General features: G+C 29.1%; 1 protein-coding gene and 1 long non-coding RNA gene across 6 annotated transcripts in view; one reads left to right on the top strand and one right to left on the bottom strand.

The window, feature by feature from the left end:
• On the top strand, nt 1-7,106 carry LOC139427137 (uncharacterized). 4 transcript variants are annotated; one of them, XR_011638296.2, is made up of 5 exons: nt 1-631; nt 702-844; nt 3,435-3,499; nt 4,347-4,426; nt 4,502-7,106. It is a non-coding gene; the product is annotated as an uncharacterized LOC139427137 (long non-coding RNA). The 4 variants fall into 4 exon arrangements; XR_011638295.2 differs by lacking the exon at nt 3,435-3,499; XR_011638297.2 differs by lacking the exon at nt 3,435-3,499 and having other exon boundaries at nt 4,342-4,426.
• Nucleotides 7,107-7,379: 273 nt separating this feature from the next.
• The window catches only part of LOC107446427 (sugar phosphate exchanger 3), a 53,816-nt gene continuing 33,477 nt past the window's right edge, over nt 7,380-27,718 (bottom strand). For both annotated transcript variants that reach the window (XM_016061067.4, XM_016061068.4), the window contains 6 exons: nt 26,735-26,876; nt 23,124-23,149; nt 22,968-23,043; nt 21,234-21,433; nt 11,715-11,780; nt 7,380-8,700 (listed from right to left, as the gene is read on the bottom strand). In XM_016061067.4, the coding sequence (XP_015916553.1) occupies nt 8,542-8,700; nt 11,715-11,780; nt 21,234-21,433; nt 22,968-23,043; nt 23,124-23,149; nt 26,735-26,876 (669 nt within the window). In that variant the 3' untranslated portion in view covers nt 7,380-8,541. The remainder of the gene's footprint in view (nt 8,701-11,714; nt 11,781-21,233; nt 21,434-22,967; nt 23,044-23,123; nt 23,150-26,734; nt 26,877-27,718) is intronic.

Raw genomic sequence — 27,718 nt, 5'->3', positions numbered from 1 at the left:
ATATATATATATATATATATATATATAAAGTTAGAAGAAGTAGAGAAAACATGGAAAAATACAATAATGCAAATAATGAAAAATTACAGAATAATGAAAAAAGAGAAAAAGAAAATTATTAAAAAAAAATGTTATAAAAATCCGGAAAAAATTTAAATAAAAATCCGGGGGGGAAAAGGTATCTCTTCATCAGCTCACACGATTACATCCACAAAAAGGAGTGCTTTCTAATATTGTATCAATATAGCCAAAGCAAAATATATCAGTACAATAGGGTGAGGAACACTCAAAAAAATTAGAAAAACGAAATAGAATTGAGCACATAAAGTAATAAAATTCACGTAAGAAACAGAAAATAAAATGCAAAGAAAAAACAGAACATAATATAAAACTAAATATGTAAAGCGAGTAGCGAATTCAAATGAACTTACATAAAAAGAAAATTTTCCATAATGATTTAAAATATTTTCGTAATAAGATTGCCAGATTACAAAATATGAAAACAGAAACGCAAATTGAGGTGAAAGCGTAAATAGAAAGATTTCGTTTTATAGCGCGTACTTACAGCAGTGCTGAAACGAGTTTGATTTGTTAGTTACCAAGGATGGGCCCGAAAATGAATGTGCGAAAGGTAATATTATACTGGATAATTTAAAGAAGTTTGCAATTGATATTTAATTATACAATTTTAATGTTTTTAGAAAATTAACTTCTATTAAAAAAAGAAAAAGAGAGAGGAAAAGAAACATGAATTGCCTGTTTTGCACCTAATTTTAACCACGGATTTGTCTGAAATGGATTTGCACATGGTTAAAATTTTGTAATTTAACAAAGAAGTTTTTTAGTAAGTTTATTTATAATAACATACAATTAACTCAATGATTTTTATATAAAATTTAATAACTTTAGTTGAGTATCCATTGTTTTTGATCAAATTTTGAAAGAGTTTGTCTATTTATTTACATATATATATATAGTACTTTTGTTCATTTATTATAAAAAGTCATTTCATTCTGACAAATATATATTTAAGTTACATGACTTTCCTGAATAAACATAGTTTGTAAATAGCATTCCTTAGTTTCGATACATTCAGAAACTGACTTTTGCAAACATGTCATTCCACTTAGCTCATCGATTACAAACAGTTACTTATTTATCACCAAATATGGCTAATAAAGTTTCTTTGTTTTATTTCTTTATTCACCAACTCATTTTACGATTCTCATCATCACTACCAACATCTGATACGATAGCCTCATTTTAAGTAGGTCATTAAGAAATGAAAAATGTAGCAGTGAAACTAAGAAGTATTTTATTGTGTTTATATTCACCACAACATTCAATACTTAATTTCAAAGACTTGTAAATATGATGCTCTTGAAATGTTGGGTTTCAAAATATTAATTTTAAATTTAATGATAATTTTATAATTACGATACTGATAACACAGTTTTCTTACTTTATTAATGACATAGAAGTCCTGTTAAAATATTAAAATTCAGATTTTTGCTACTATGCGCATAAAGACTTAATTTTTTTAAATGAAAGTTCAGATTAAAAAAAAAAAAAAAAAAATTCAAATCTTTGAAAAAGTTAAAATTTGTCAAAAGTTGGCGTCAACGCCCTGAGGTCTCTAGCAAATTGCAAAGTAAATTTTACTTGTAGTTTTTCGTTGTATTTTGCAGTTGTAGATTATTTATAGATTTGCTAATTTTAATCAGAGTTTTACTAATTTTAATTGCTAAATTAGAGAAAATAATGCCCCACTGCTCCGACATTCTACAAAAAAATAGTGGCACTTTCTAAAGATGGAAGTAGAAATTAGTCGGGATTTAAATATATCTTATTATACTGCTAGAAGATAGTGTTTGAAGTAAATAAATTGAATTTATAAGTTGAAAGTTCATAATTGAACCGTATATAATTCGAAAAAAATTCCTTACTACACTCATGTCCATAAATTAAGGATAATGAAGTTCAGACACACAAGCCAAACAAATTTGACTTATTTGTAAAGTCTATGTATTAAACAAAAGGTAAAGAGCAAAAAAGATGCTATATGTTTGACATAATTAATAAAAATTGCGATTTTTACTTCCTGGAGCAAATTTTAAAAAAGAACCTATTTACAAAATACAGTATAACATGGTTAGTATGATTGTTACGACGGAGTATGTCTCCCGGACGATGCAATGCAGGCCGTACAACGCCTAGGCATGCTGAGTATTAAATTATCAATCTGATCTTGGGGAATATTACACCACTCATCAAGCAATGCCCTCCGGAAGTCCGGTAGACAGGTGGGAGGGGGTTGACGGGCTGCAATTCGTCGGCGAAGCATATCCCACACAAGCTCTATTGGATTCAAGTCCGGTGAGTATGCTGGCCAATCCATACGGGTGATATCCTCCGATTGAAGGCATTCGTCTACAATGTTTGCAAGGTGAGGACGGGCGTTGTCGTCCATAAACAGAAATTCAGCACCCATGGCGCCCCGAAACAAACGTACATGTTGTTCCAGAATGACATCCCTATAGATGTGGCCGGTCATCGTTACACTCTCAACCAAATACCGGTCTTCATTCGGCGTTGTAACTCGGGGGCGACCTGTGCTGTAACGTCTACTCACATTACCATCATCTTGGAATCGTTGCCAAAACCTGGAGATGACACTCTGGGTGATTCCAAGTTCCTCGGATACTTCCAGCTGGGTACGTCCACATTCCAGTCGTCCGATGATTCTGCCACGTAAAAAATCATCCAAATGCTTACTTTGTGCCATAACTATGCGGTTATTGGACTGAAAGGCTTTTAAAGCGCTTGTGAACAATTTTACTTCTTTGCCACCATTCCTTATGTACCCCTCTCTTACATCTCGTCATTGTGACGTACTACCAGCGTCATCTAGTGGCTTCCTGTAATTTGCATATTCTTCTTCAGGATGTGTGATAATTCTACAGGGGAAATCTTAATTTTAGAGTTTGATTTCCGTGTGATTCTGAATTATCCTTAATTTATGGACATGAGTGTACTTAAGAGTATAAAGTTGTAATCAGCATCTAATTTTATTTTTAAAACCGAATTTTTTATGTATTGTTGTAAAAAGAAATTAGTTTCTTAAAACTATTTGCATTATTAAATCTATAAAGGACCATTTTTGTTAGTAATTTTATGTTAAACTATACTTGAGACTGAGATTCATTTGTAAAAAAAAGCTCATGGAGGCTATTATTTTTTATAGTTTTCCTAAAACTAATTTGATTTTTGAAACATTCGATGGGTTGTACAATTTTACCTATAATAAAGAATTGATTATACTGTGCTTATAACTAAGCGAACTTATAAATTCTGATTCTAACTAGAAATAAACTCAATGAAAAGTGATGAAGTGAAGGAGCACTTTATGCATAAAACAAATTTTTTTTCTCCAGTTTTGGCCTCCCTTCTTGACCCTCTACTACCTTTTTTCCAACAATCATGTCAACAAATTCAGCAGGTAAATAAATCTTTTCATTGGCATTTTTTTATTTTCTGAAATTATTAGAAGATGGTGGCAGAAATTACAGGGGAAAAATAGCTTAGCAATAATATTTAAAAAATAATGCTGAAGATTTCGAGTTGAATACTTAGGACAATTACATAAAAATTACAAAAAGATAACGTTCATGTTCCTTAAGTAGGTGATATAGTACTAGTATGGAGTGACAACGTCAAGAGAATCAACAGGCCAATGGCCAGAAATTTAGAAACTTATCCCAGTCAAGATTGACTCGTTCGTTTAGCAAAATTAAAACAAAATTTGGTGTCTTTATTCACCCTGTCCAGAAACTGTGCCCCATGGAACTGAATGGCAGTGATATTATCGCCAATAATACTGCTCATAATGATTGTGTCAACTCCAACCCTGCAGGAAAAAACTTAACTGTTTCTTTAGTGACTGATGATAACTACAGAAAAACCGATTCTGTGACCACTCGAGCTGGTAGGGTTGTGCAAGTGCCTCAAAGCTTTGGACAGAAATTTATGTTAAATTTCAGTGATCGATATCTCCAAAACACAAGAGGGGAGTGTCGATAACCTCAGAGGAACTATTTGACTTTAAAATTTAACTGTAACTGCGGCGTAACAGCAGTTTTATAAGAAAAGCATAAGTTAAATCATTGTTTCCGAGTTAAAAGGTTGAAATGTGCTGTTCCTCTTTAAAATATTGATGTGTCGTCTAATCTTGTTTGTTACGTTTTTTATTTGAAGATTAAATGTATTCAAAAATTGAACGGGAGTTAATTTTTTCAATGACAGACCTTGTTTCTTTTTGCTAATGACATTTTTTTTTCGAAGAGTAGTGACCTTTTGAAGCGAAAGAAAAGCATCCTGTCTTCCCTCGGATAAATAGTATCTTGAGGAATCAACACATAAAATACAGGTAAAGTAATTTTACCTTTGCCTATAATTAAGAAGTGAAAGAAGTATAGTGAATTATTGATTTTTTAATTTACAGGGTAATTGGGGATGGTCTGGGAAACATCACTGGAGATTATCCAAAAAAGTGCCATTACAATTTTGATCCTCTGCAGAGGGGATGGCTCCAACTCTTTGGTAACCCATAACCTGTGCACGATGTTGAGCACTTAACAGTAGAACAGTTTAACAAGGACTAATAAGGATTATAGAAAAATATAAATAATTTTAAATAACTTTTATAGCTCTCCAAAACTATGGTAAAAAAAAAAGTTTCATTGATTTCTATGCATAAGACAGCATTTTTAGAAAATTTTTACGTTTTATTTATTTGATTCAAATGTACAGTGTAATGGTACAAAAGCTGCAAGTGGCAATTAATTCTATAAAAGTCAAGATAGACACTTAATACTAAAACTAAAATGCCTGAAACTATGTCCAACACAAAAGAAAAAAAAGAGCAGGTCAACTCAGGGCAGAGTTTAAAGAAACCCAGGTTTTTGGAAAAAGCTCAATCTATCAATTTTTTTGATTTTTCAAAACTCTCGAGTCCTTAACGAGATTGCAGGATTTGCATTTAAATTTTTTGAAGTTGAATATTAAGTAACTATTTATAACTTATTTTGCTGTAATGTAACCCTTTTTAGGAGGTTTTAGAGTGCTATGCTATTTTTATTACTTAACGCCAAACAGATTATAAAATAAAAATTAAATTTACTCAATTAAAAGATCTTTAAACTTTATTTGCATTAACACAGGTTTAGTTTCAGAGTTCACAAGAATAAAATCATAACTTAATAATTTTGTTCTGTCACCATTGCAACTTAATATATAATTTAATTTATTTTGACACATTGTTTAGCAATATTGAGTAATGTTAATTATTGCAGTTTTGTACTCATTACTTTAATTGCATATTTTGACAGGAAACAGTTTTATATGAAGTTTACTATGAAAGAATATATAAAATATTTTTCATAAAATGTTACGTAATAAGGCAATATTACAAGACTACTTTATAATAAAATAATAATTTTGATTTTAAGCCATTAATCTGGAATGAAAATCAAATCAACAACAGTAGAGAATAATATTAAGAAGGGATGATAAACATTATTTAAATATATTAATACCCTTGAATAAACAAATAATTTATAGGCATTTGTTAAGTAAAGAACTATACTGATTTCCTGGCCAGTAAAAATGGGATGACAACATTGAAAATTCATTCTAGCACATTTCACTTTTAATTCAAAAATGAAAAATTTTTTAAGCATAATTAAATTTTTAATTCTATAAAAGAAATTTATAAAAATATTCACTGCAACAAATTTAAAAACTATAAAACTAATCTTACCAAAAACAAGAAAAATGATTTATGGTGCTTGGATAGTTAGTAAGGCCTGTATTTACCAGGGATACGACTTAATTTAACATGATACTTAGGACATATAATAAATATATGATAGTTAAGCAAAATCTTATACATAATTCTAACTCAACTTTTTAGCATTATTTTATTAATAGTAAAAAGGAAAATTAGTTGTCCTTATTGAATATTTGAAAAGATTGGCCCACTATTGAATAATTGGTGCCTCAGAAGCATTAAAATATAAAAGATTATACTTCTGATAAATTTTCCAATGGTTTTTCTCCACTCTTTTTCCTTTTTTTTAAAATGAAAAAATTTTTTAGGCCTCGGTTTCTGCATTTAACTTTATCAACTGAGCAAAAAATTCTAAAATCCAATTAAGTTTTAAAGCAATCATAAAAAATAGAATACTAATTAGTTTGACAGACATTATTAAATTATATAATAGCTGTTTTTATGTTCAGTTATAAACTTATTTTATACATTATATCTTAGAGTTTGCTTCAAAAAAAAATTACTAACTGTTTCAAGTTACATAAATAATTTTACTCCATAAATCTGATAATTTTTAATGAATGACATATATTGCTTTAATTATTATTTAAACAACTGCAGTCTGCCTATTCATTTAAAAAATGCAAAATTAATATATCAAAAGTCAAGCCCTTGTAATGAAAAATTGATCAATAGAAACATAATATAAAACTTATGTAAATTAAAAAATATTTGTAAGGTTTTCAGAGTCCCAATTTCCAATGTATTCTTTATAAAAACACATGCTTTACTTTTCCACTCTAATTAAAGGAAGATTAGTATGTTCTTAAAACAAGTTTAAAAAAACAATCAGGGTTTTTTCAGACTGGGCCGACTTTGGCAAACCCTGACAAAAGGTTATATAACAAAAATTATCACAAGAAAATAAACCCCTATGTATACTTTCTAAATAAGTTTCTCATTTATTACTAACATTACTTATTTAATTTCCAATGAAGTAATAAAGAAGGTAAAATATATATTTTGGTAAGAACATTTTTCAGAAATTTTTGAAGCTTTCATAATTTTCAAATTGTTATACACAAATTAGACTTTTTAATCAAATCAGGAATAACTGGCAATATCCATATATCAGTCTCTTTTGGAAACACAGAATAGTTGGAAGTTATTAATAAACAAAGATAGCTAGATCTGTAGTTTTATTAATTGAATGTTTAAAATACTCCCTCTATATAAAATTGTAGTATAAATAAAGGTTATTTAAAGACTCTTTGCATCAACTAATTCTGTATCTTACAAAAAAATTAAATGAATTTTTCAATTTCTGGAAAAAAGTTTTGAAATTAGTAGTCATATCCTTTTGTGTGTATAGCAATTATTCTAGTAGATCACAGCTTTTGAATTAATTTATACACAAGTTTATTGATTTATATACAAAGAATAAAATTTGACTATCGCTCAGTTTTAAAAAGTGTAATTTATTTCTTTAAAACCTCAGAATGTCTCTATAAAGTAATTAAAAATATATTAATTTGTTGAAAATAATTCAACATTAAAAATATGAAAATGTTTTATTTTATCATAAATAATGATATAATGAAGTAATTACAATACACTATAAGTTATTCGAACAACAACAATTAATTCCAATAAAATATATTCTTGTTTACATAGGGACAAAATTTTAAAATAAAACTCAACTTTTATCAAACAGAATAGCATTTTTTAGCCCAATAAAAAAAAATCAGACTAAAAATGCTCACATATAAAATAATAAATAACAAATAGCAATATTAGGAATATAAATTTACTGCTAAGAAAAGCTAAAAGAAAAAATACGTATGGAAAAGTCCATGAACTGAGAAAGAGAGGTGATTCAAAAATACTTTGCAAAAAAATTAAAATTTGTCTGTTAGTTGTTTAAGTTAAATAAATAGCTAAAGCTAATCTAAAAATTGAAACACATTTAATAAGGAGTTAATATTTAGCTACAATGTGTAAGAAGTAAAACAGATAAGAGATATAAAAATAGTTGACATTTCAACATTCACCAGTCATTTAATATAAAATTTCTATAAAAATAGTTCATTTTATCAAAACATTAAAATAATCAAATCACCGAGACATCATTGACTAGCAAAAATAATACATTTTTATTCCAACGAAATAAATGATTTGTATTCTAATGAAATGAACAAAATGAGTAGAAGCACAACAAATTATCTAAGCTAGATATATATATCAATAATAGTAAACTAAATTATTACACATATAGTAATTAAAGCTTATTTCATAAAAAATAATGAATAAAATAAGAGAACAACATTAAAAAAACAAAGAAAACTTGGTTTAGTATTAAAAAAATTATAAAATTAAAATAATTTAAATAACCAAATAAAGCAACATACATAATTTTGAGAAGTATAAGCCTTTATTATGGTAGAAATATTAAACTCTTTGTTTCTTTTAATTAATTTTCCAGCTAAGTATTTAGATGACTTTAATTAACTAGTAATAATGCATTTTTTTATTTGTCAATCATCTTTTTAAAAGTATGTAACATGACTTTTACCATGCACTTACATATAAAACAGTTCATTAAAAAAATACTTATTAGACGAGACAAAAAACAATATTTTGGTACAAATTTAAATAAACATAAAATAGAAACATATAAAGAGAAATTCTTAATTGAAGTAATAACAATGCCTTGTTCAATTTTCATAATTGTCTGATGCAATTTCTGTTTCAACATTAATAGGACTTTGATTAACGTGTAAAGGTGTATATCTTCGCCTGCTAAGCATCCTTTTAATTAGATCCACAGTATCACGATATACAATTTTTATTATACATACAAGGGTTAAAATAGTCTGTAAAAAAAGAAAAACAATAATATTTACCATAATGCACAATATGTTTGTTTTGTTTACTATAATACTGTAATATTAAATTTAATTTGCAATATGTTGATGTGCTTCAATTACTAAATTAAAATTTGTGTATAATCAGAAAAAATTTTAAATATTTTTAATAAAATGAAAAATTGAGTTTTTAGAAATAGATGGTTGCAATACAATAAATAAGATTAAGAAATAAAACTATTCAAATATATAGACAACAATATACTTAAAACAATAAGAGATGTTAAATACAAGAATGGTACTTAAAAATTGCTCAAAATTATGGCACACATGTGGTAAAATTTTTTACTAAAATAAGAAGAAGAAAAATGGAAACTTATTGGGGCTGCCACTCAGTTCAGGGGTCTGTTTAGAAGAAATTTGGGTCCGTTAACGAACCCTTCACAAAATTTCTTTTCATAGAAATGTACCCTTCACAAATTGTTTTAAGTTAAAAACCGACCCTTCACAAAATTTTTTATCTTCATTATTGTTTTGTTAATGGAATAAACCCTTCTCAGGGGGGGGGGGTAAACAAAAGACGGATGTAAACGAATTAAGTTTTGTCTTTGGCAGATGCTTCTTCCAATATTTGTCCAAAATGTATATTCTGCGTTCAGCAGTATAGGCTAAATACCAAATATTTGTATGCTTCATCTCTAATTTAGAAGCAGCAATTGCTGTTTATTTTTGAAAATTTAATTTTTTTATTAGAATTTTACAGTGTTGAGAATAATCTTGTATCTATTTACAATTTAAAAACTCCTTGAAAAAGTTTTTTGCTATAACAGGACCCTATTTGCACAAATTCACAAAAGCAGGACCTTGGTTGAAAGAATGTGACTTAACATTTTATATTCACAAATTACGAGGAATTTTTTCACAATTTTAAAAAAACAGGACCTTTCACAAAATGTCTGGACAGACCCCTGCAGTTGTGTGACAAAATCTCACTTGGACACATTGACGGAGAGAATTTTATAATGTTATGACATTGTGGGTCAGAATGTTATTTCATTTTAATATATTGTATGAAAGAATTTCCCATGAGTAAAACACAACTATTTATCATATAATTTCATGCATACAAGATTTTATCATAGAACCAAATTGAAGATAAACTAAAATGTATTACTCTATATTTGAAATCATAATTTTAAACTGTAATAGATATTAAATTCCTTTTAAACGGTTGTCACATAGCCTTAACTAAAAGTTAAAAATGTTCATAAAAGCAAAAATATGTTTTTTAAAACTCATTTAAAGATAGAAAGCTCATAATAAAAATTGAAATTTTGAAATTTTTGAAAGAAATTAAAAATAAAAGTTATAAACTAATTTTTATAAAAGAAATAGTATTTTTTAAACATTGACTTTTTTTATGAAGGTCTTTTAATTACTTAGTAGTAGTATTACTTATTTGAGTTAGCATGCAAGTGAACACTTGATGTGGTTTTTCCATTCCTATGTGTCTACTATATATTTTTTCCTTTTTGTGTATGAGTAAAAGTAAAGCCCTGGATACGTAACTCAAGTAGCAACACTTTCACCGCAACCTCTGGGCCACTTTTGATTTATATTGGTTGTCAATCGATCATTTGGATAAGCAGTCGTCGTTTTGGGTAACAGTTTGGATAGTGAAGTGACAACATGCTTGATCTGCTATTTCTAGCTTTGCTTTTTTTTTTTTTTAATTTGTTCCAAACCTTTAACGTAATAATGCCAGGCTATTGCATAGTTGGATGTTCTAATAATTCAAAATATGGCTTTAAATTATATCTGTTACCTGATGGAGATCACAATGAAATTAGTCATTGTCATTAAATACCGTCATTGTCAATGATGTTTACTACTATATATTTCCTAATAATAAAATCTTATTTTCTTATTTCCACTTAAAGAAAATCATATCCTATTCATTCTCCTTTGTAATTCATTTATAAGGAGTTAATATTGTTTAAATATGGTTTATGTAGTTGACAATTTTTTTTTCATAAGCATAATACTATGTGTTCCATTTTTAATGGCATATTGTTTGTTTTTTCTAAATTAATTGTCTCTTTATATTTTAAATTGTTCATTATTTTGTTCACTTTTGTGGGATTTTGCTTTTTAGTTTTAAAGAAATAACCCAATTAGTATATTGAAAATTAATTTGATTTGCTTTTTCATATTTCATGAAAGAATAATTTGTCTGTTTAAAAAAAACTAACAATTATGGCAAGTATTTCCTTCTTTAAAGAGACATTATAACTCATTAATTAAATATATTATTTTATTGGCTTTTTTCTTCGTTTTACTTGAATTTAAAATTATCAGAGAATCAAACTGAATACCATTTAAATACTTTTGTAATAATTCTGTAAAATATATATTCATTTTTATTTTTATATGCTTCCCTGCTTGTTTTACTTTATCCAATAATGATTTAAATCCCAGCATCATACCATTTTTTGAACCTCATAAAAAAACACTGACTGCTAAAAATTTCAAAGAGCTTGCTGAAATATATATAAAAAGAAGTTGCAGCTGATTATAGAGGACAAAATGAGAAAGTGTTAACTTTTAGATTAGGTATTTACTGATAAGAATAAAAATTAATTAAATAAGTTCAGTGAAAGAAAATTCAAAGAATAAGTAGTAAATATAAATTACATTCAAGAATATAAAAATATTAATTACTAAAAATATTAACTACTAAAAAGTGGCATTTAAGAATAAAAACTCTGTATTTCTTCAATGCAAACAAATGAAGAGAGTTGCGATTTTCTTCAAAATGGGGGTGTGTCGCTACTTAAGTTAAATATCAAGGGCTACATTTCCAAGAATCAAATAAATGCAAGTTATATTTAAAACAATTGGCATTGTCTCAAAACTGCAATGAATTGCAACATAGACTTGTTTTTGTTACAAGTTGTTAAATATTTGTCCCCTAACATGCTTACATGTTCACAAGCGAAATAAAGAGGATGAAAATAACTTACCATTATCATAAAAACATAAAAGACAGATTTCCATCCAAATTTATGCATTATGACTGGAACCAGAACCTTTAAAACAGAGCAAGTATTACACAAAAATTTGCAAATAAAACTGTTCAACAATTACAATTGACAACTTTTACAAGAAGTGCTTTACAAGGAAGTGCCTTACAAGAAAGCTCTCTACAAGCACATATTCAAAAAAAAAAAAAAAAAATTGAAAAAAATGCATAATTCTAATCAATTTCTTACTAGTAACTAGTATAATATTTAATGCAAATCTTATTAAGACATTTTGTTCAGTTTATTACTAAATTAACCTATTTCTAAGCAAAGGATACACTACTCTTTGCTTAGCTTTGCTCTTTCTTACTTTTAATTTATTTTAGTGTTACTGTAATAAATGAGAAATAAAATTTACAGATTTAGTAAATTTATGTTACAATATTTTATTTTTCCTTTTATAGATATTATGCAAAAAAGAAAGTAGATGAAAAATTGAGAAAAAAAAGAATGACAAAATAAGAAAACTTTTCAAATAGCAACTATAAAAAGAAAAAAAATTAGCAAATACTTAAGAAACGCAAATTTTAAATAAAATGAATAAGCCATCGCTTTCTAAAAGTAAATCTAGATCAGAAAGCAAAAAGAAACTAAGGAGGAAATACTATAAAAATGATGTAGGAAATACAGAAGTCAAAAGGTCAGGTACAGTCCGCAAAAAAAAAAAGATATCACCCTGAATAACTTTCGTTCTAATGATCGGATTTTCACGAACTAAAACTCAATCTTAATGGTTCCCGGGGGTGACCTCAAATATGCTAATTAATTAGTGCTAACTATTAATTAAGTTACGAAATCAGACACAAAAACTTACTTTCTCTGATAAAACATATATTTTTTTTTACATATTTGGAATATAGACACTTGAATTAGGGGGGGGGGTAGGCAAAATTTTGAAAAATTGGGTCGTAAATTGGGTAGCAATAAAGGTTTGCCTATTTAGCGATAGTCCAGAAAACCGCCAAAAAAAGTCACCAGCGCAAATGAATATTTTAAGATAACCCATTGACTAAATCAAAAGCTTACTGCTTAATTTTACTAGGTTGCTAGGCAACCTAGTAAAAGAACTCTGAATGTAAAAAAAAAATGAAATAATGTTCTGTGATTGCTGGGAGAGGTTTAATTAATTGTTAATAGAAAATATCTCGAAGTTTCTAGGCAATAGACAATTTTTAAGCTGATTTCTGTCCAAAAAGTTCGTTTGAAAAGAAAATTTGATTTGATTTATAAATTGCTTATGATTTTTTAAGTTTTTAGAATTTAAATGCATGAACTTTTTATCTGATATTATTTAGATATGTTGTTTTTGCTATATTTATTTGAGGATTTCTTACAAAAATCAAATTGACATAACTTATTATAGCTATATACAAAATTTTAGGGATAATCATTTTTACAGATTTAATCGAGTCTTCTAGGCAAGAAAGTTTGACGAAACAAAAAGTGCTTGAAAAATAAAATGTAGATTGTATAGTAATTCTAATACACATTCACAAGGTTTTCTATAATTTACGATATTTCTTTTTTCTATAACTCAAGGAATTTCTGAATGTTTAGTGGCATTTTAAAAACATTGAAACATGTTATATTTAAGAATAAGATATTGAAATAATATGTTGCATATTGTATGATTCATTGTTTAAAAAATCGCTTCATTCTGCTAGATATTTAGGTTACATGGTTTTCTTTGGATAAAGATGATTAGCAAATAGCATCCTCATGCTTCGATGCATTCTGAAACTTACGTTCGCAAATTCACCATAAAATGTCGCACAGCATATTCTTTAATTACGATAAGCTACATTTACCCCCAAATACTGCTACTATGATTATTTTTGCTTTCTTATATATATCTGATACTCTCTTTTTAACAGAGTTCGTAAGATCCTTAAGATACTGAAATGGGGGCACAAAAACTTAAAAGATAAAATATTTGATTTCCTTAACTCAAAATATCTGGTCTCAAAATTTTAATTTTTAGGTTAAATATAACTTTTACAATATTGATGCTATTACGTTTTTAAAGACCACATAAATCCTGTTAAAATATAGAAATGCTTATGTTTACTTTAACGAGTGTAAAATCCTTACCAAAATAATGATCAAGACTCAAATGTATTGATGATAAAACTCACCTGGCCTCAAAAAATATGAAGAGGGAAGTAAAAGTCGGCATGTTTCGAGCGTTTAAATATAATCGCCCATTCTCAAAACTTGTCAAGCTTGAATAACTAGTGACTTTTATTATTGGACACTCAAAACATGTCTATTTTTATTATTATCTATTATTTTTTAAATCAATGAAGATTTTATATTTTCGATTCAGTTTCTTAGGATTATCTATTTAGTTACACAACATATTAAATTATTTCACTCGATATTAAAATAAGTTTTACATAAGCTATAGGCACAGGTTCTTTGATTGAAAAAAATAATAATTCACTACTTTGTAAAAAAAATCAATGAATAATTTATTTATTTATTTATTTATTTTTTTGCTGCAAGCCTTAAATTTCAAAAGTCGAATGTGAAAATGGAATGTCCCCTAGCACCAGGAATCGAAATTAAATAGTTTCAAGGACAACTATTTCAAAAAAGTTTGCGTTTCCATCCTACTTGAAGTTGTTTGAAAAGGTATTTTTTATATATCGATTCCAAAGTTTATTCTACATATATTTTAGGGTATACTTTCGGAGTGTTTTGATCAAGTTTATTTTTACACCCTTATTTGCTTAAAATTATTAAATAATTTGCTTAAAATAAAATATTCAAGCTACCTGATTTAATGCATTTATAGTATAATAGTAAACGGAGCTTCCATCGCATATCCTTAACCTTGATATCGCTATCATTAAATAAATGGAATAAGCTTAGATAAATAATAAAATTAATTGTTTTCTCGTTTTAATTTTCAAGGAAATATGTTTCGATCAAACAGATTTCATTCTGGAAATAGTGAAATTATTGAGTAGGTCCCTTGGAGCAATATCATTCTTATCCTCTTTTGACGAAATATAGGAAAAATTGGTTTTCACAATTTCTGAAAAAAGTATGTTAGCCTTCTTGCCACGTTTTTTTTATTTTAATTTTTTTTATTTTTAATCAAAATAAGATCGGAAATTGCGTATTTTTTATTGCATTTTTTTTAAAAAGTCGGATGGTTTTAAAATTGGTACGGCTTCGAAATCTTCTTACAAATTTCAATTTTTATTATTTCCTGCTTAACAAAATAAGGCATTTCTCCTGATAACAAATTATACCACAATAATATCTTGGGAAACGTGCTAAAGAAAAAAATTAAACAAAATAGTTTAGCATATTATCCGGAAAAAAATCTACATGTAATCATAAAGAAAGAGTAAAAGATAATGAAATAATTATTAAATCACGCGTGGTCAGATAATTAAAAATTTAATTTCACAACTAAGATGTTAAGACAACATTTAAGATACTGAGATATTTTAAAACTCTTAAAAATTTTGGCTACGTATTCGACAGCTTTTTATGTTCGGTATCTTTAGACTCTTTGTAGTGACTTCTAAAGCATCAACACTATTTTAGATAATCTATGTTGAAGTCGCAAGAAACAAAACAAAAAAAAGACTATTTACTAAGCATACTATTTTTTTCGAAAAAGGAATATAAATCATTGATAATCAGATGTGTTTCATTAAATAATTGTAAACAGTGGAATGTTTTTAATTTCTTAACAATGTTTTATTCTTAGCTAGCAGACAATAATTCTTTTTAAAAAAACTTGACTATAATTTAAAAAGGAACTTCACTTTAAAGAAAACCTAAATTAAAGTACTAAAAAATTGATTTAATGAAGAAATAATAAACGTAGTAGGGTAAAGAATAAGATTTTTAAAAATGTTAAAATTTAATTAAATAGTTGGTAAAATAGTTCTGCGAAACACTTCCGGACAGGTGATTAAAAAAATACCTTTAAGATTAAGAGGATGTATAAGATGTTGAGAAATTTGCGATGATGTGAGAGATGCTCAAAAATGTTGACTACGTATTTTTATTAATATTTTTAAAAATTATTTTTAAGAAATTAACAAATGTTTTATTCCAAATCCATTCATACGTAAATATATTATTGAAATTGTGTCAGTTATTGAGAAAAAAACTAAAAACTAAAAAATAATCACTTTAAATAAGCACAATCTGGTGTATAATCATATTCTATCAAAAGCATTCTTTTATAGAGCTTGACATTCTTTGAATAAAATGCTTTTTATTCAATAAAATGTTTTATTCAAATTTCTTTACTAAATTGCAAATAGAATTTTAGAGGACTAAAAAAGAAACATTGTAACATTTAAAAAAATAAAAATAAAAAGATTAGCAAACGATTCTTAGCGAAAAAAATATGAATGAAATTTTACGCTGCGCGCTAAGTCAAGTTCCTCGTAAGTTTATCACATTTTAATATTTATCGCCCTTCTTAATCATTTCTTCATTGTCGCCAAATTATTTTTTTTAAATAATTAATTTTAATTTTTCTCATCTTCTAATAAATAAAAACAGTTGAAACTTTAGATTTTTCAATTGAAAAATATGTTGATTAAAATGGTAGAAAAAAATTCATACCTCATAATTCAACTTTTTTTCATCCTCACTTTAATTAAATAATAAAAAATAATAATTAAAAATTATTTTTTTCATGAAATTATCTTTGGGTAAATGAGTTTTATGAGTGGATGCAATTTTTTTTTTGAATTGCTTGATTAGTTTTTGAAATATGACTGAAAACGCAAGAAGCGAAATTAACATTAAGGGGCCCGAACTTTGAATCGCTCTCCTGACCAAACTATAGGGACCACATTTCCCAGATTGCGGCTACCCCCTATATTTTGAAGATGAAAAATCCAAATATGTAAAAAAAAAATTTATGTTTATTCAGAGAAAGTACGTTTTTGTGTCTGATTTCGTAACTTAATTAATAGTTAGCACTAATTAATTAGCATATTTGAGGTCACCCCCAGGAACCATTAAGATTGACACTTAGTTCGTGAAAATCCGATCATTAGAACGAAAGTTATTCAGGGTGATATCTTCTTTTTTTTCTGTGGACTGTACATGTGCAGAAAAATTTCAAATAAATATAAGTCAAAATCCTTTTTAAGACACTTAGAAGTAAAGTAAGGAAGTTGTTGGGTTAAAAAAAAAGTATCTACAGTAAGAAAAAAAAAAATCATTTTTTGACTTACAGAGCCTTTACTTACCAACTTACAGAAACCTTTAAAAGTTTAGGCTACTAGAGTGAAAGCTTTTGTTGTTTGTTTATCTCAAAGTTTTTATTCTTAATTACAATTTAGATATTTTGAACAAAGGCAATGACCCTACCTTTATAACTTCTAATCGTTCTGAAGTAATTGACATTACTATAGCAACACCGGCTATCAGTAAAAATATCACGAAATGGAAAGTAGATGGGAGACCATCAGGTTCCGACCATCAAAACATCCATTTTGAAATAAACTCCAATATAAATATTGACCGCTGCTTCAGAGACCCCATGAGAACAAATTGGAAGAAATTCCAAGATGATATCATGGGGCTGACTCAACTGGGAGAAAATTATATTAGAGATAATTATGATCTAGAAATTGCAGCAGAAACTCTGCAGAACGAAATTCTAGGTTCATACAATAAAAATTGCCCAACACGTACCAAAAGAGCAAAGCCCCAATGTCCTTGGTGGAACAACTCCTTGGAAACTGAAAGGGCAAATGTTAGAAAACTCTTTAATAAAGCAAAGAAACATGGTGAGTGGGACAACTATAAAAGAGCCCTCACCAACTATAACAAAAATGTCAGGAAAAGCAAACAAGAATCCTGGAGAAAGTTCTGTGAAGAGGTAAATTCTATCTCTGAAGGAGCTAGACTCCAGAGAATCCTTAGAAGGGATGAACCCATAATGGTTGGCACCTTAAAGGATGAGGATGGCAACTTTGCTACCACTGGAAAAGAGATAATGGAAGTTATGGCCAAAACTCACTTTCCAGGAGCCATTGATATGGATAGCAATGAAGGACAACATTTCATTGGATCTGTAAAAAGAATACAAAGAAATCAATGGACCTATGCTAAGAACGTTATCAATCAAAACAATGTCAGGTGGGCTATCTCCACCTTCAAACCACTTAAAAGCCCTGGACCTGATGGAATCATTCCTGTAATGATCCAAAAGGCAGGAGATCCTATCATCCCTGTGTTAACCAGAATTTACAGAGCCAGTCTGGCACTGGGACATATTCCAAAGCTATGGCAAAAGACCAGGATTGTTTACATTCCTAAACCTGGCAAAAGTAACTATGACCAGGCTAAGTCTTTCAGACCAATTAGCTTATCTTCATTCTTTCTTAAAATTATGGAGAAAATTATTGATAGGCATATTAGGGATTACCTGGGTAGCAATAACCCCTTGCATAATCTACAGTTTGCCTACCAACCTGGTAAATCTACAGAGACAGCCTTACACAAGCTAGTATCTAAGATTGAAGACACCCTGGAGAGAAAGGAAATTGCATTGGCCACCTTCCTAGATATTCAGGGTGCTTTTGATAATACCTCTCACCCATCCATCCTTAATGCCTTAAGGGAAACAGGGATAGACCAAACTTTATGTTTATGGATTAAGTCCCTACTTATGGATAGAGCCATTCAAATGAATATCTTCAACGAGACATTAGAAAAGAAAACAACCAGAGGCTGTCCACAAGGAGGTGTACTATCACCATTACTTTGGAATCTGGTTGTAAATAGCCTAATCAAACATCTAAATAATACAGGCTACTATACCCAGGGATATGCGGATGACATTGTCATACTCATCCTTGGCAAAGATTTTCACATAACTTGCCAACTTATGCAAAACGCTCTAAGTTATGTAAGCAAATGGTGCAGGGAGAGGAATCTGGACATAAATCCACAGAAGACCAATCTAGTACCATTCACTCGTAAAATAAAAAGGGAAGGCTTTTTTATCCCAAAACTTTTTAACGTTGAAATCAATATTGCCTCTGAGGTGAAATTTTTAGGCTTAATTCTTGACCAAAAACTCACCTGGAATAAACATGTTGATTACAAAATCAATCAAGCAAAAAAATGCATAATGATGTGCAGACGCATGCTTGGTAAAAACTGGGGATTACAACCAAAAATGATGTTTTGGATGTACACAGCAATTGTCAGGCCTGCTTTCACATATGCTTCAGTGATATGGTGGTGTAAAGTGGAACAGAAAACTGTGAAGGATAAGCTGGGAAGTCTGCAAAGACTGGCCTGCTTGTGTATCACAGGTGCAATGTCCACGGCCCCTACCAGAGCACTTGAGGCAATTCTGGACCTGACTCCTTTAGATATCTTCATGTGCAGCTCTGCCAGAATGACTGCATATAGAATGAAATTGCAATATCAATGGTATGACAAGCCCTCTTCTGGAGGTCATACCAGTATTACTAAGAAAATTTACCATCCAACTCTCCTTATGCCTTCTGACTGCATGGAGAGAAAGTACGTGTTTGAAAGACCATTTGAAGTAGTTTTTCCTACCAGAGAAGAATGGGATAACAACACGATCGATACAAAAAATGATGATCTAATCTGGTATACCGATGGATCAAAGAAAGGTAACCTCTCAGGACTGGGTGTCTGTGGCTTGTCACCAAGATTCAACCTTTTTGAAGGTCTTGGGGAGTATGCTACTGTCTTTCAGGCGGAGGTACTTGCTATTGTAAACTGTCTGCAGATAAATATTAAGAAAGGCTACCATGGTAAGCGGATTCTTATTTTCAGCGACAGTCAAGCAGCCTTGATGGCTCTTTATTCATTTCAAGTAAAATCAAAAATTGTTTTGGAATGCAAGAATCTCCTAATAGAACTGGCAAAAAGGAATAAAATCATTCTTATTTGGGTACCAGGGCATATGGGAATTGATGGTAATGAAAGAGCTGATGAACTCGCAAAACAGGGATCCTCTTTCAATCCAATAGGAACGGAACCCTTCTGTGGAATCAATATGAAGACTACAAAGAAGGCTGTCCTAAAATGGGAAAAACAGGAGATGAACAAAGTTTGGCGCAATTCTCCTGGACAAAAACATGCTAAAAGCATGATCAGCAGCCCTTCTGCAAAAATTGCTTCTGAAATTCTTAGGCTCCCAAGATTGAAGATTCAAACAATTGTAGGCTTCATCACTGGGCATTATCATTTCAGGAAACATCTACATAGATTGGGACTTTTCGAACAAGAACCAATATGTCGGAAATGCCGTGAAGAGGTAGAATCAGCACATCACATCCTATACGAATGTGATGCCCTCGCCCTTACGCGCCTCACTACCTTAGGCAATCCATATCCTAAAGAGCTTCACCTTAATTCCATTAAGGGACTGTCAGACTATATTAATAAAGTAGGCGACCCGAGACAATGGAACTAGGAAAAATTGGGCTTGGAGTATGGTACAAAATGCAACATGTGCAGAGGTGCCACATATCTGACAAGCTCAAGCAAGAAGAAGAAGAAGAAGAAGATCTCAAAAGTTGTTGTTGGTACAAAACACCAAAATATAAGCTAATGAATCCTTTATCATAAAATAGAGAAGGTAAAATTTATATATATTCTTTATAAGCTTGGTTAGATGTTTGTATGTAATATAATTTCATCAGTACTGTATGTAAAAGCTCAGATACATTTCATTAAACATGAAATTTTTGGAACAGATAGTTGTGAAATAAGAAAATGATATGTATCCTAAGGAAATATTGGAAATTGATAAAAATTACGATCAATGTCACGGAGCCTACAGGCAATAAGTTTAAGTGCCCTAAGAAGGTGAATATACACACCTGCCAACTTTTACGCATTTAACGTAAAATTTTATTTTTATATTTTAAGTGGTAGTAAATATATACTATTTTTTCTCTTATAAACTTAATTTTTAAATGATTTTGATCACCACTATTTTTAAAAAACTTATGCATATATATTATTATGCGTTACTCTCAACTTTTTCAGCTCAAGTTTTTTCAATTACAACGTATTTTGCTGCTTAAAATTGAAATTTTAATTCCGTTTTAATACCACTGGGAAAAATCATAACTGAAGGAATTAAAAGTTGGCAGGTATGCTGATATTATAAAAAAATGATCCTCCAGTGTTTTGTGAAAACAGAGCAAGCATATTTGTTTTTCCTTAATTAATTTATCAAAATAATTATTTTAAACACATTCAAAATTAAAACGATCCCTCACTTTGATAGAAACTTAAAACTTTAATAATTTTAGTATTTTATAATATTAAGTGTAACTATGTTTTCTTATTGAATACCTCTCTAAGTATCTTACTTCAAAAAATTTCTCACATACTTTTTGTTTTCTTTGAAAATAGCCTATTTGTAGTGAATGATCAAATTTGATTGTTATTAAACAAAAAATAAAAACTTACCTGCCCTATAGCAGCACCAAAGCTACCTGTCCCATCAATTATTCCAGTAACTGTAGATAAAGCTTCTTTGCTGTTAGATAATTCAGGATGTCTACCCAAATCTGCAGAAACTGCAGTACTGATTAAACTTGCAACACCACCAATAATTGTTCCAGTCACTGTCATAATAGCAGCATTAGTGACATAATCAGCAGGAGCCTCTAGAGAATGTTAAAAACTTGTAATGATTTCTACAATTAAATTAACTATAAATTAATTAAAAAACAATCTATATTTAGAATCTAAAAATTACTACTTGAGAAAATAGTCATTACAATGCCAACTAATAATCTTTTATCTCCCATTACATTTTTTTTTTCAATTACTTTTTCCTGTGCAAAAATGTTGTAATGTTTGTTAAGCATAACAAAAAGCATTTTTTGAAAAAGAGTGAATGAAGAAAATGTACTGAAATAAAATAAAACATAATGGCCAGTCTCTTCACAGTTTCCATTGCCTTGTATACATTTGCCTCACTCTCCTAGGTAGGAAAGAGGCTCAATTAGTACAATTACTTAAGGAATTCAATTTGTTTGTGTGATAGGAAGAAAATCTCTTGCTATAATCAAGTATAAAAAACAGTTTATTTGGATGTGGAACTAGATTGAGGCAAATATTTAGGTTTTAACTGCAAGGTCGCTTTACAGTTTACTTTGCAACATTGCAAAATTAAAAAAATCATGTATTGTCAATTATCAGAAACTAATGCAATTACAAAATGTAAGAAATAGATATTGGAACAAAAATAAAATACATGAAAAAAATTGTTAGACTATAAATGTTAATTATATGGAGAAATTTCAACCCCAAGGCAGAACCGCAGTGACACAGCGACATTGTCGCAGAACGTTACAGAGTTCTTGCAGAAAGTTTTTTTTTTTAAAGTATAGAAAAATTAGTTTCCTTTTCAACAGAAATTTACACTAAAAGTTGCATTTGCATCATGCATTTAAATAATCACTTTTTTGGCAAGCTCAATTTACACTGATAGAATCATAAATCGATATAATGTTTCAGTTGTATTTTCGGCAGTTATTGATATTGATTTTAACGTGGTTTTTAAATATTCTGATAAATTTGAAGCAATATGGAAAATACGAATCATGCATTTAAGGACTTAGTTTTTACTTTGAGTATTTGCATTTGAGTATTTACTGGCTTTCTCCCTAGTTATTAAATCTGATATTTTTTATACGATATTATTTATAAAAACAACCTGATCTTGAAACAAAACACGCAATTGAGTGATTCTTTTTTGAGATACCAGATTTAAGTGATTTTGTCGTCGATCCTTTTTTTGGCAATTACCGCTACGGATTTCTTGATTTTTAATAATTTTTTTATTGTGATGATTATTTACAAAATGCGAAGGAAATAATTAGTGCATTTTCCTCCTAACAAAATGTGAGAACACCAACCATAATATTAGAATAAAAATTCTGCCACAGGGGATTTCAATAAACCAAGTGTAATGTTTTCACATTAAAATATTTGGGAATTATAAAATTAACAATAATTACATTGTCAAACAAAAATAAAATCTAAGTTATTTTCGTAAAAACTCCCAACATTTTGCATAGATTAAATGTTAAGTAATAATTTCACTTGAATATTTTCTTAATTTTTCCAAGTGATAAAATATTGATGAAGTGAAAAGTGAAAAAAATATGTTTTTAAAAAACTTTAAAAACTCACCACTATATAAGTATAGAGAAAAAGGTGCTAAGAAAAGCATCAAACCAACAACAGGTGCCCTACTTTCTAATCTATCCTAAAGAAATAAGATAATTAGTCTTCAAATGAAAATCTTTTATTTTTTGTATTGTAATGAATCAGAAAGAACTTACTTACCGAAATGTATCCTATGACAATTCCTCCTGAAAAACAGGTTTTAGGAGGTTAGAGGTATGGGCGAGTTTATAAAACATAAATTACATGTACGCTTAAAAAAAAAGGTAAACATAATATCAAAATCTATTTTCATCTGTTAACTGAATTTAAAAAATAATTTATTTGGACAAATCTTTCAACTACTAGTTCTCATGTATTAGTTAAACTGAATGTTATGAAACAATCCTACCACAACTTCCACTTATTTAAAATGGCTCTTTTCTTTTTAAGATTTTTAATCACGTAAAAATATTTTTCTTGTATATAAAAAAAATCATTTTTCAAAAAGTTACAAACTAATTTTTTCAGATCAGAAATAAATACTCCCAAATTGTTAGTTGTATGTCTTATCATTATTTACCTTTTTTGCCACAATAGTCGTTTAAATTTTGAACATTTACTGATCATAGAGAACTTCTGAATATTTCTGATTAAAAAAATATTAAAAAAATCATTCCTGTTTTTATCTTCTTTGAATATGCGATAAAGGTAAGTAAAAAAAAACTAGATTTCAAAGGTACATTATGCAACGTGAAATTAATTTTTTATTTAAAATATACATAAATTCAGAGATAATATAAGCAACTTTTAAATAGTTTCCAAAAGATGATGCTGGAAGGCCAATTGTCATCAATGTTTCTACAAAAACAAACGAAAGATAATACTCTTAATTACAAACCACCCCAATAGTGGATTGGTCGCATATCTACAGCAGACAATGCATTCCTCCCCTGGTCACCATATAAAAGTTTGTGTATATGTGCCTCCAGATCCAACAACCTTGACTAATTTAAAAGTCCTATATTACATCTGCTATCGAAAGCATCAATATAGACATGCTTCACAAAGTTTGGCAAGATTAACATTTCAGACTTGATGTATGCCATACAGCAAAAGGTGTGCATATCAAAATTCATGATTACATTCAAAACTTGCTAATATTACCTCTGCATGCTATTACCTCACATTTTTAATTAATACATTTATTAATTTTTCGTAGTGCACCTATGAAATTAGGGCATTCATTTTGACCAACCTTGCATTATTTTACAAAATCAAAGTTAAACAATATATTATAAATGTAAATTTACATAAATAAGTTAAATGCAAGGAAGTGCAAAACATTTTGCCCATTAATAATAACAAAACAGTTTAAAAAAATTTAATATGGAAAATGTACTCTAAAATTTTATTGCAATCCAGAGAGTCAACAGTTTTAATATTGTTTCATTAGCTAAAAAAGAGTAAACTATTTAAAAACTACTAAAAAAAATGATAAAATGCCCCAACTCAATAAAGCATCCCCCTGTAGTTTCATAGAAATACTGATTGTCCATCAGTACCAAAAAACCACCCCTTTCCCTACCACATAATTTAGAAGTGCTTTTCTGGCAATTTCTTCATGAATTCCTTTCTTAAAAATAGTTACCCTGATGTTTAGGGTAGAGGATTAATGTTATACTGTAAACAAGCAACGAGTGGGAGAAAAAAAAAGATCAATCAATTACAGAAACTGATTTGAAAATTGCTAACAAAAGTGTAGGTATTAGTCAAGTCAAGGTGGGAAAAGAGCGGAACACAAGTGGTCCACAGCATTTTCTCCCAGCTTCATGTAGGTCAAATTTCTGTTAATGGTATGTGCTTACCGGCAAGAAAGGGGAGAATTTTAAGGTGGGGTGAGAGATGAGAGAATTGAATGGGAAAGATTGAGTAAAAAGGAGAGAGCATCACTCTTAGAAATGTCATAAAGGGGGAAGAAAAATGCAAATAGAAAGGGGGTGAAATTTAATGGAAGAGATATAGTGTAAAAGGAAGAGAACATTTCTTAGAATTGCTCTATAGGGGAAGAAAATCAGAGTAGTAAAGGGTGGAGGATAAACATTTTGTGAGTTTACAGAGATTAGAATCAGTCTTTATTGAGATTCACCACAAGCATGATACCTAAAATAAGTTCGTAGACCAGTGTTAAAAAATTACAAGTCATCAGATGGCATATGGAAAATGGTTCTATCATACAGCAAACTTCAAGGCATTTACGCATTGACAAAAAGAGAATACGAGAGTGGATTACTAAAGTAAAGGTTATATTGGCTAACAATAATGGAGAACAAAAAAAATTGATCACTCGCAGAAAACCTCTGACAAGTAAGATGATACCCTCTTCAAATTTTCAGAGAAAAAAAGTCAGAATAGCCTTGTTGTATCCAATGGAATGCTTGAAGAAGGTATCAAATAGAAAGGAAGGTATCAAATAGCTTTGAAAATAGCAGCAACTCAAACAATCAGATTTCAGGGCATCGTCTACGTATATATACATTTCAATGTGAGAAAGAATGAAAGCCAGTAGATAACTTTGAAACTGCTAATGGCTTCATCCAAGCCATTCGTTCTTTGAGAATAAAATATGGTTATATGCTGTCTAATATAAGAAACATGGATCAAACCAAGGTGATGTTTGACGGACCTTACACTTAAACAAATGATTTAGTTGGAAAGAGCTCAAATAAGAATGGGTGCAAAAAGAGAAGACTTGCGGTCACACTAGAAGTGATCTCATCCAGACATAAACTCCCTGTATTTGAGATGCTAAAAGAACTGACAAGATGCATAACACTTTGTGCGCTGAAAGAGCTATAAATACCACACAAGGTTAAGATTACCTGCTCTGTCAACAGATGGATAGAGGGTAATTTTATGAAAAATTAACTATGGAGAATTTAGGGTACAAATGATGATGACATTCAGAGATTAATTATCTTGGATTGGGCCTCAATCCATAAGACCTTTAAACTTTCTGCAGGATGCACAAGCCTTTTGCAGTCAGCAGATGTTTCGTGAATAACACCCTTTCATAGTGCATTAAGAAAAAAAATGGGGGGGGCTCTTCATTAGAAAAAAGCAGAAGACCCTAGTCGAGAATTTAAAAAGGCTAACTTGGCAAGATGTAATTGGTTTTGGATTGGCCGCTTAGGGGGCCACCTCAGAAGAGATGATCTCTAACTCATTTCAACATTTCCAACACATTAGATGAAAGCAAAGATGGACATTTTCCTTTCTGATTAGTGGAAGTTAATGTTGGATCACTAAAAAATATTACAGATGAACTGAATGAAGAGTGCATTAACCTCATTTTGGATGATAACTCTGATATTTCCTTAGATGAACTTTCAGATTCTGATTAGTGGAAATTAATAACTTACTTTTTTTATGAAATATTACATCATTCATACTTTTTATTTTATTGCTGAATATTTATATTTTCATTTACTTCCATGTGCCAAAATAGCAACAAGATTTAAAAATAAAGGATTGCTGCAAAAGGTAAGCTAGATTTTATTAAAGTTTATATTTACTTCCTTTTGCTATAGTTATTTTTACTTTATTTTGTTAATTTTTTTGTGATTCATATTTAACTACATCCAATCAAATATATTTGATAGTTCTTAAAGTAACAATTTGCATTGTTTCTTCAGAAACATTTATTTTAACTCCTTTCCTCTACATTACAGAAATGTTTGTAAAAATTAGAGGGGCGTTTTATCAGCATTGTACGGTTAGTTAAAATTCCTCACCTATTATTCCACCAACATCATACCAAATAGAGAGAAGATCAGCCTTGTCTTCATTCCATTTATAAGCCATTTGCAAATAATATGGCAACCAGAAGAAAAAGGAATAGTTAACAAACTTTAAGCAAGCATATGCAAAAGAATACTGAAAATAAAAACCAAATAAAGAATTACTTTCTAATTGATTAATTAAATGCAAGGTTAAAAAACATAACAAATTAGGTTTCCCAGAGTAACTTTTCAAAAAATTACTAAACCAAAATTACAAAAAGATCTTGAGTGGGAACAAAAGTATTCTAACAAATCTACTAGTAGAGTTTAACTAGTAGCATAAAGAGTGTTACTTTTATTTCTAACTATGAGTTCACCCACTAGATTACATCACAGAGTGACCAAAACATTGAATTTATGTCTTGGTGAAAGAAAAAAAAATTTTCACTTCAAAATAATTTTTTTAAATTTTATTTTCATAAACACAATATTCAACTGAATTTTGTTTGTTATAGAAAATAAGTTTATGTTTTAGTCAGGAGAAATTAAGGATTGTTAATTCAAATTTAACACAATTTAGATTTCATTTTAACCACATGGTTATATTTTATTTTAACTTTGAGACAGAAAAGCATATTGCTACAATATATGCATATATTTCAATAATTTCTTAATCTTTTTCTACAATGTCTTAATATCTTTTGCAATCTTTCAAATACAGGAAATGTTATATTTTACAAAAATATTTACTTAAATGAATCATTACAATATCTTTTTTATTTATTTCAATTTTCCTATTTTGAATTTGAAAGCAGTGTATTTGTTCAATGACATGTAATTTTAATGTGTGTATTTTGGTTCAATATGTATTTTTTCACTTTATACTAAAACAAATAGATCAAAATTTAAATAGAATAAAAACATCCATTTCATTAAATAGAATAGCACAAGTGTTCCATTATTGAGACTTATTTAACAGAAATGAGACAGTTCTGT

Source organism: Parasteatoda tepidariorum, chromosome 11 (genome assembly GCF_982258835.1).
Source record: "Parasteatoda tepidariorum strain Cologne lab strain chromosome 11, Ptep-v5.0, whole genome shotgun sequence".
Classification (NCBI taxonomy): domain Eukaryota; kingdom Metazoa; phylum Arthropoda; class Arachnida; order Araneae; family Theridiidae; genus Parasteatoda; species Parasteatoda tepidariorum.
The sequence above is the reverse complement of the archived record's forward strand: the minus strand, read 5'-3'. Positions and strand labels throughout refer to the sequence as shown.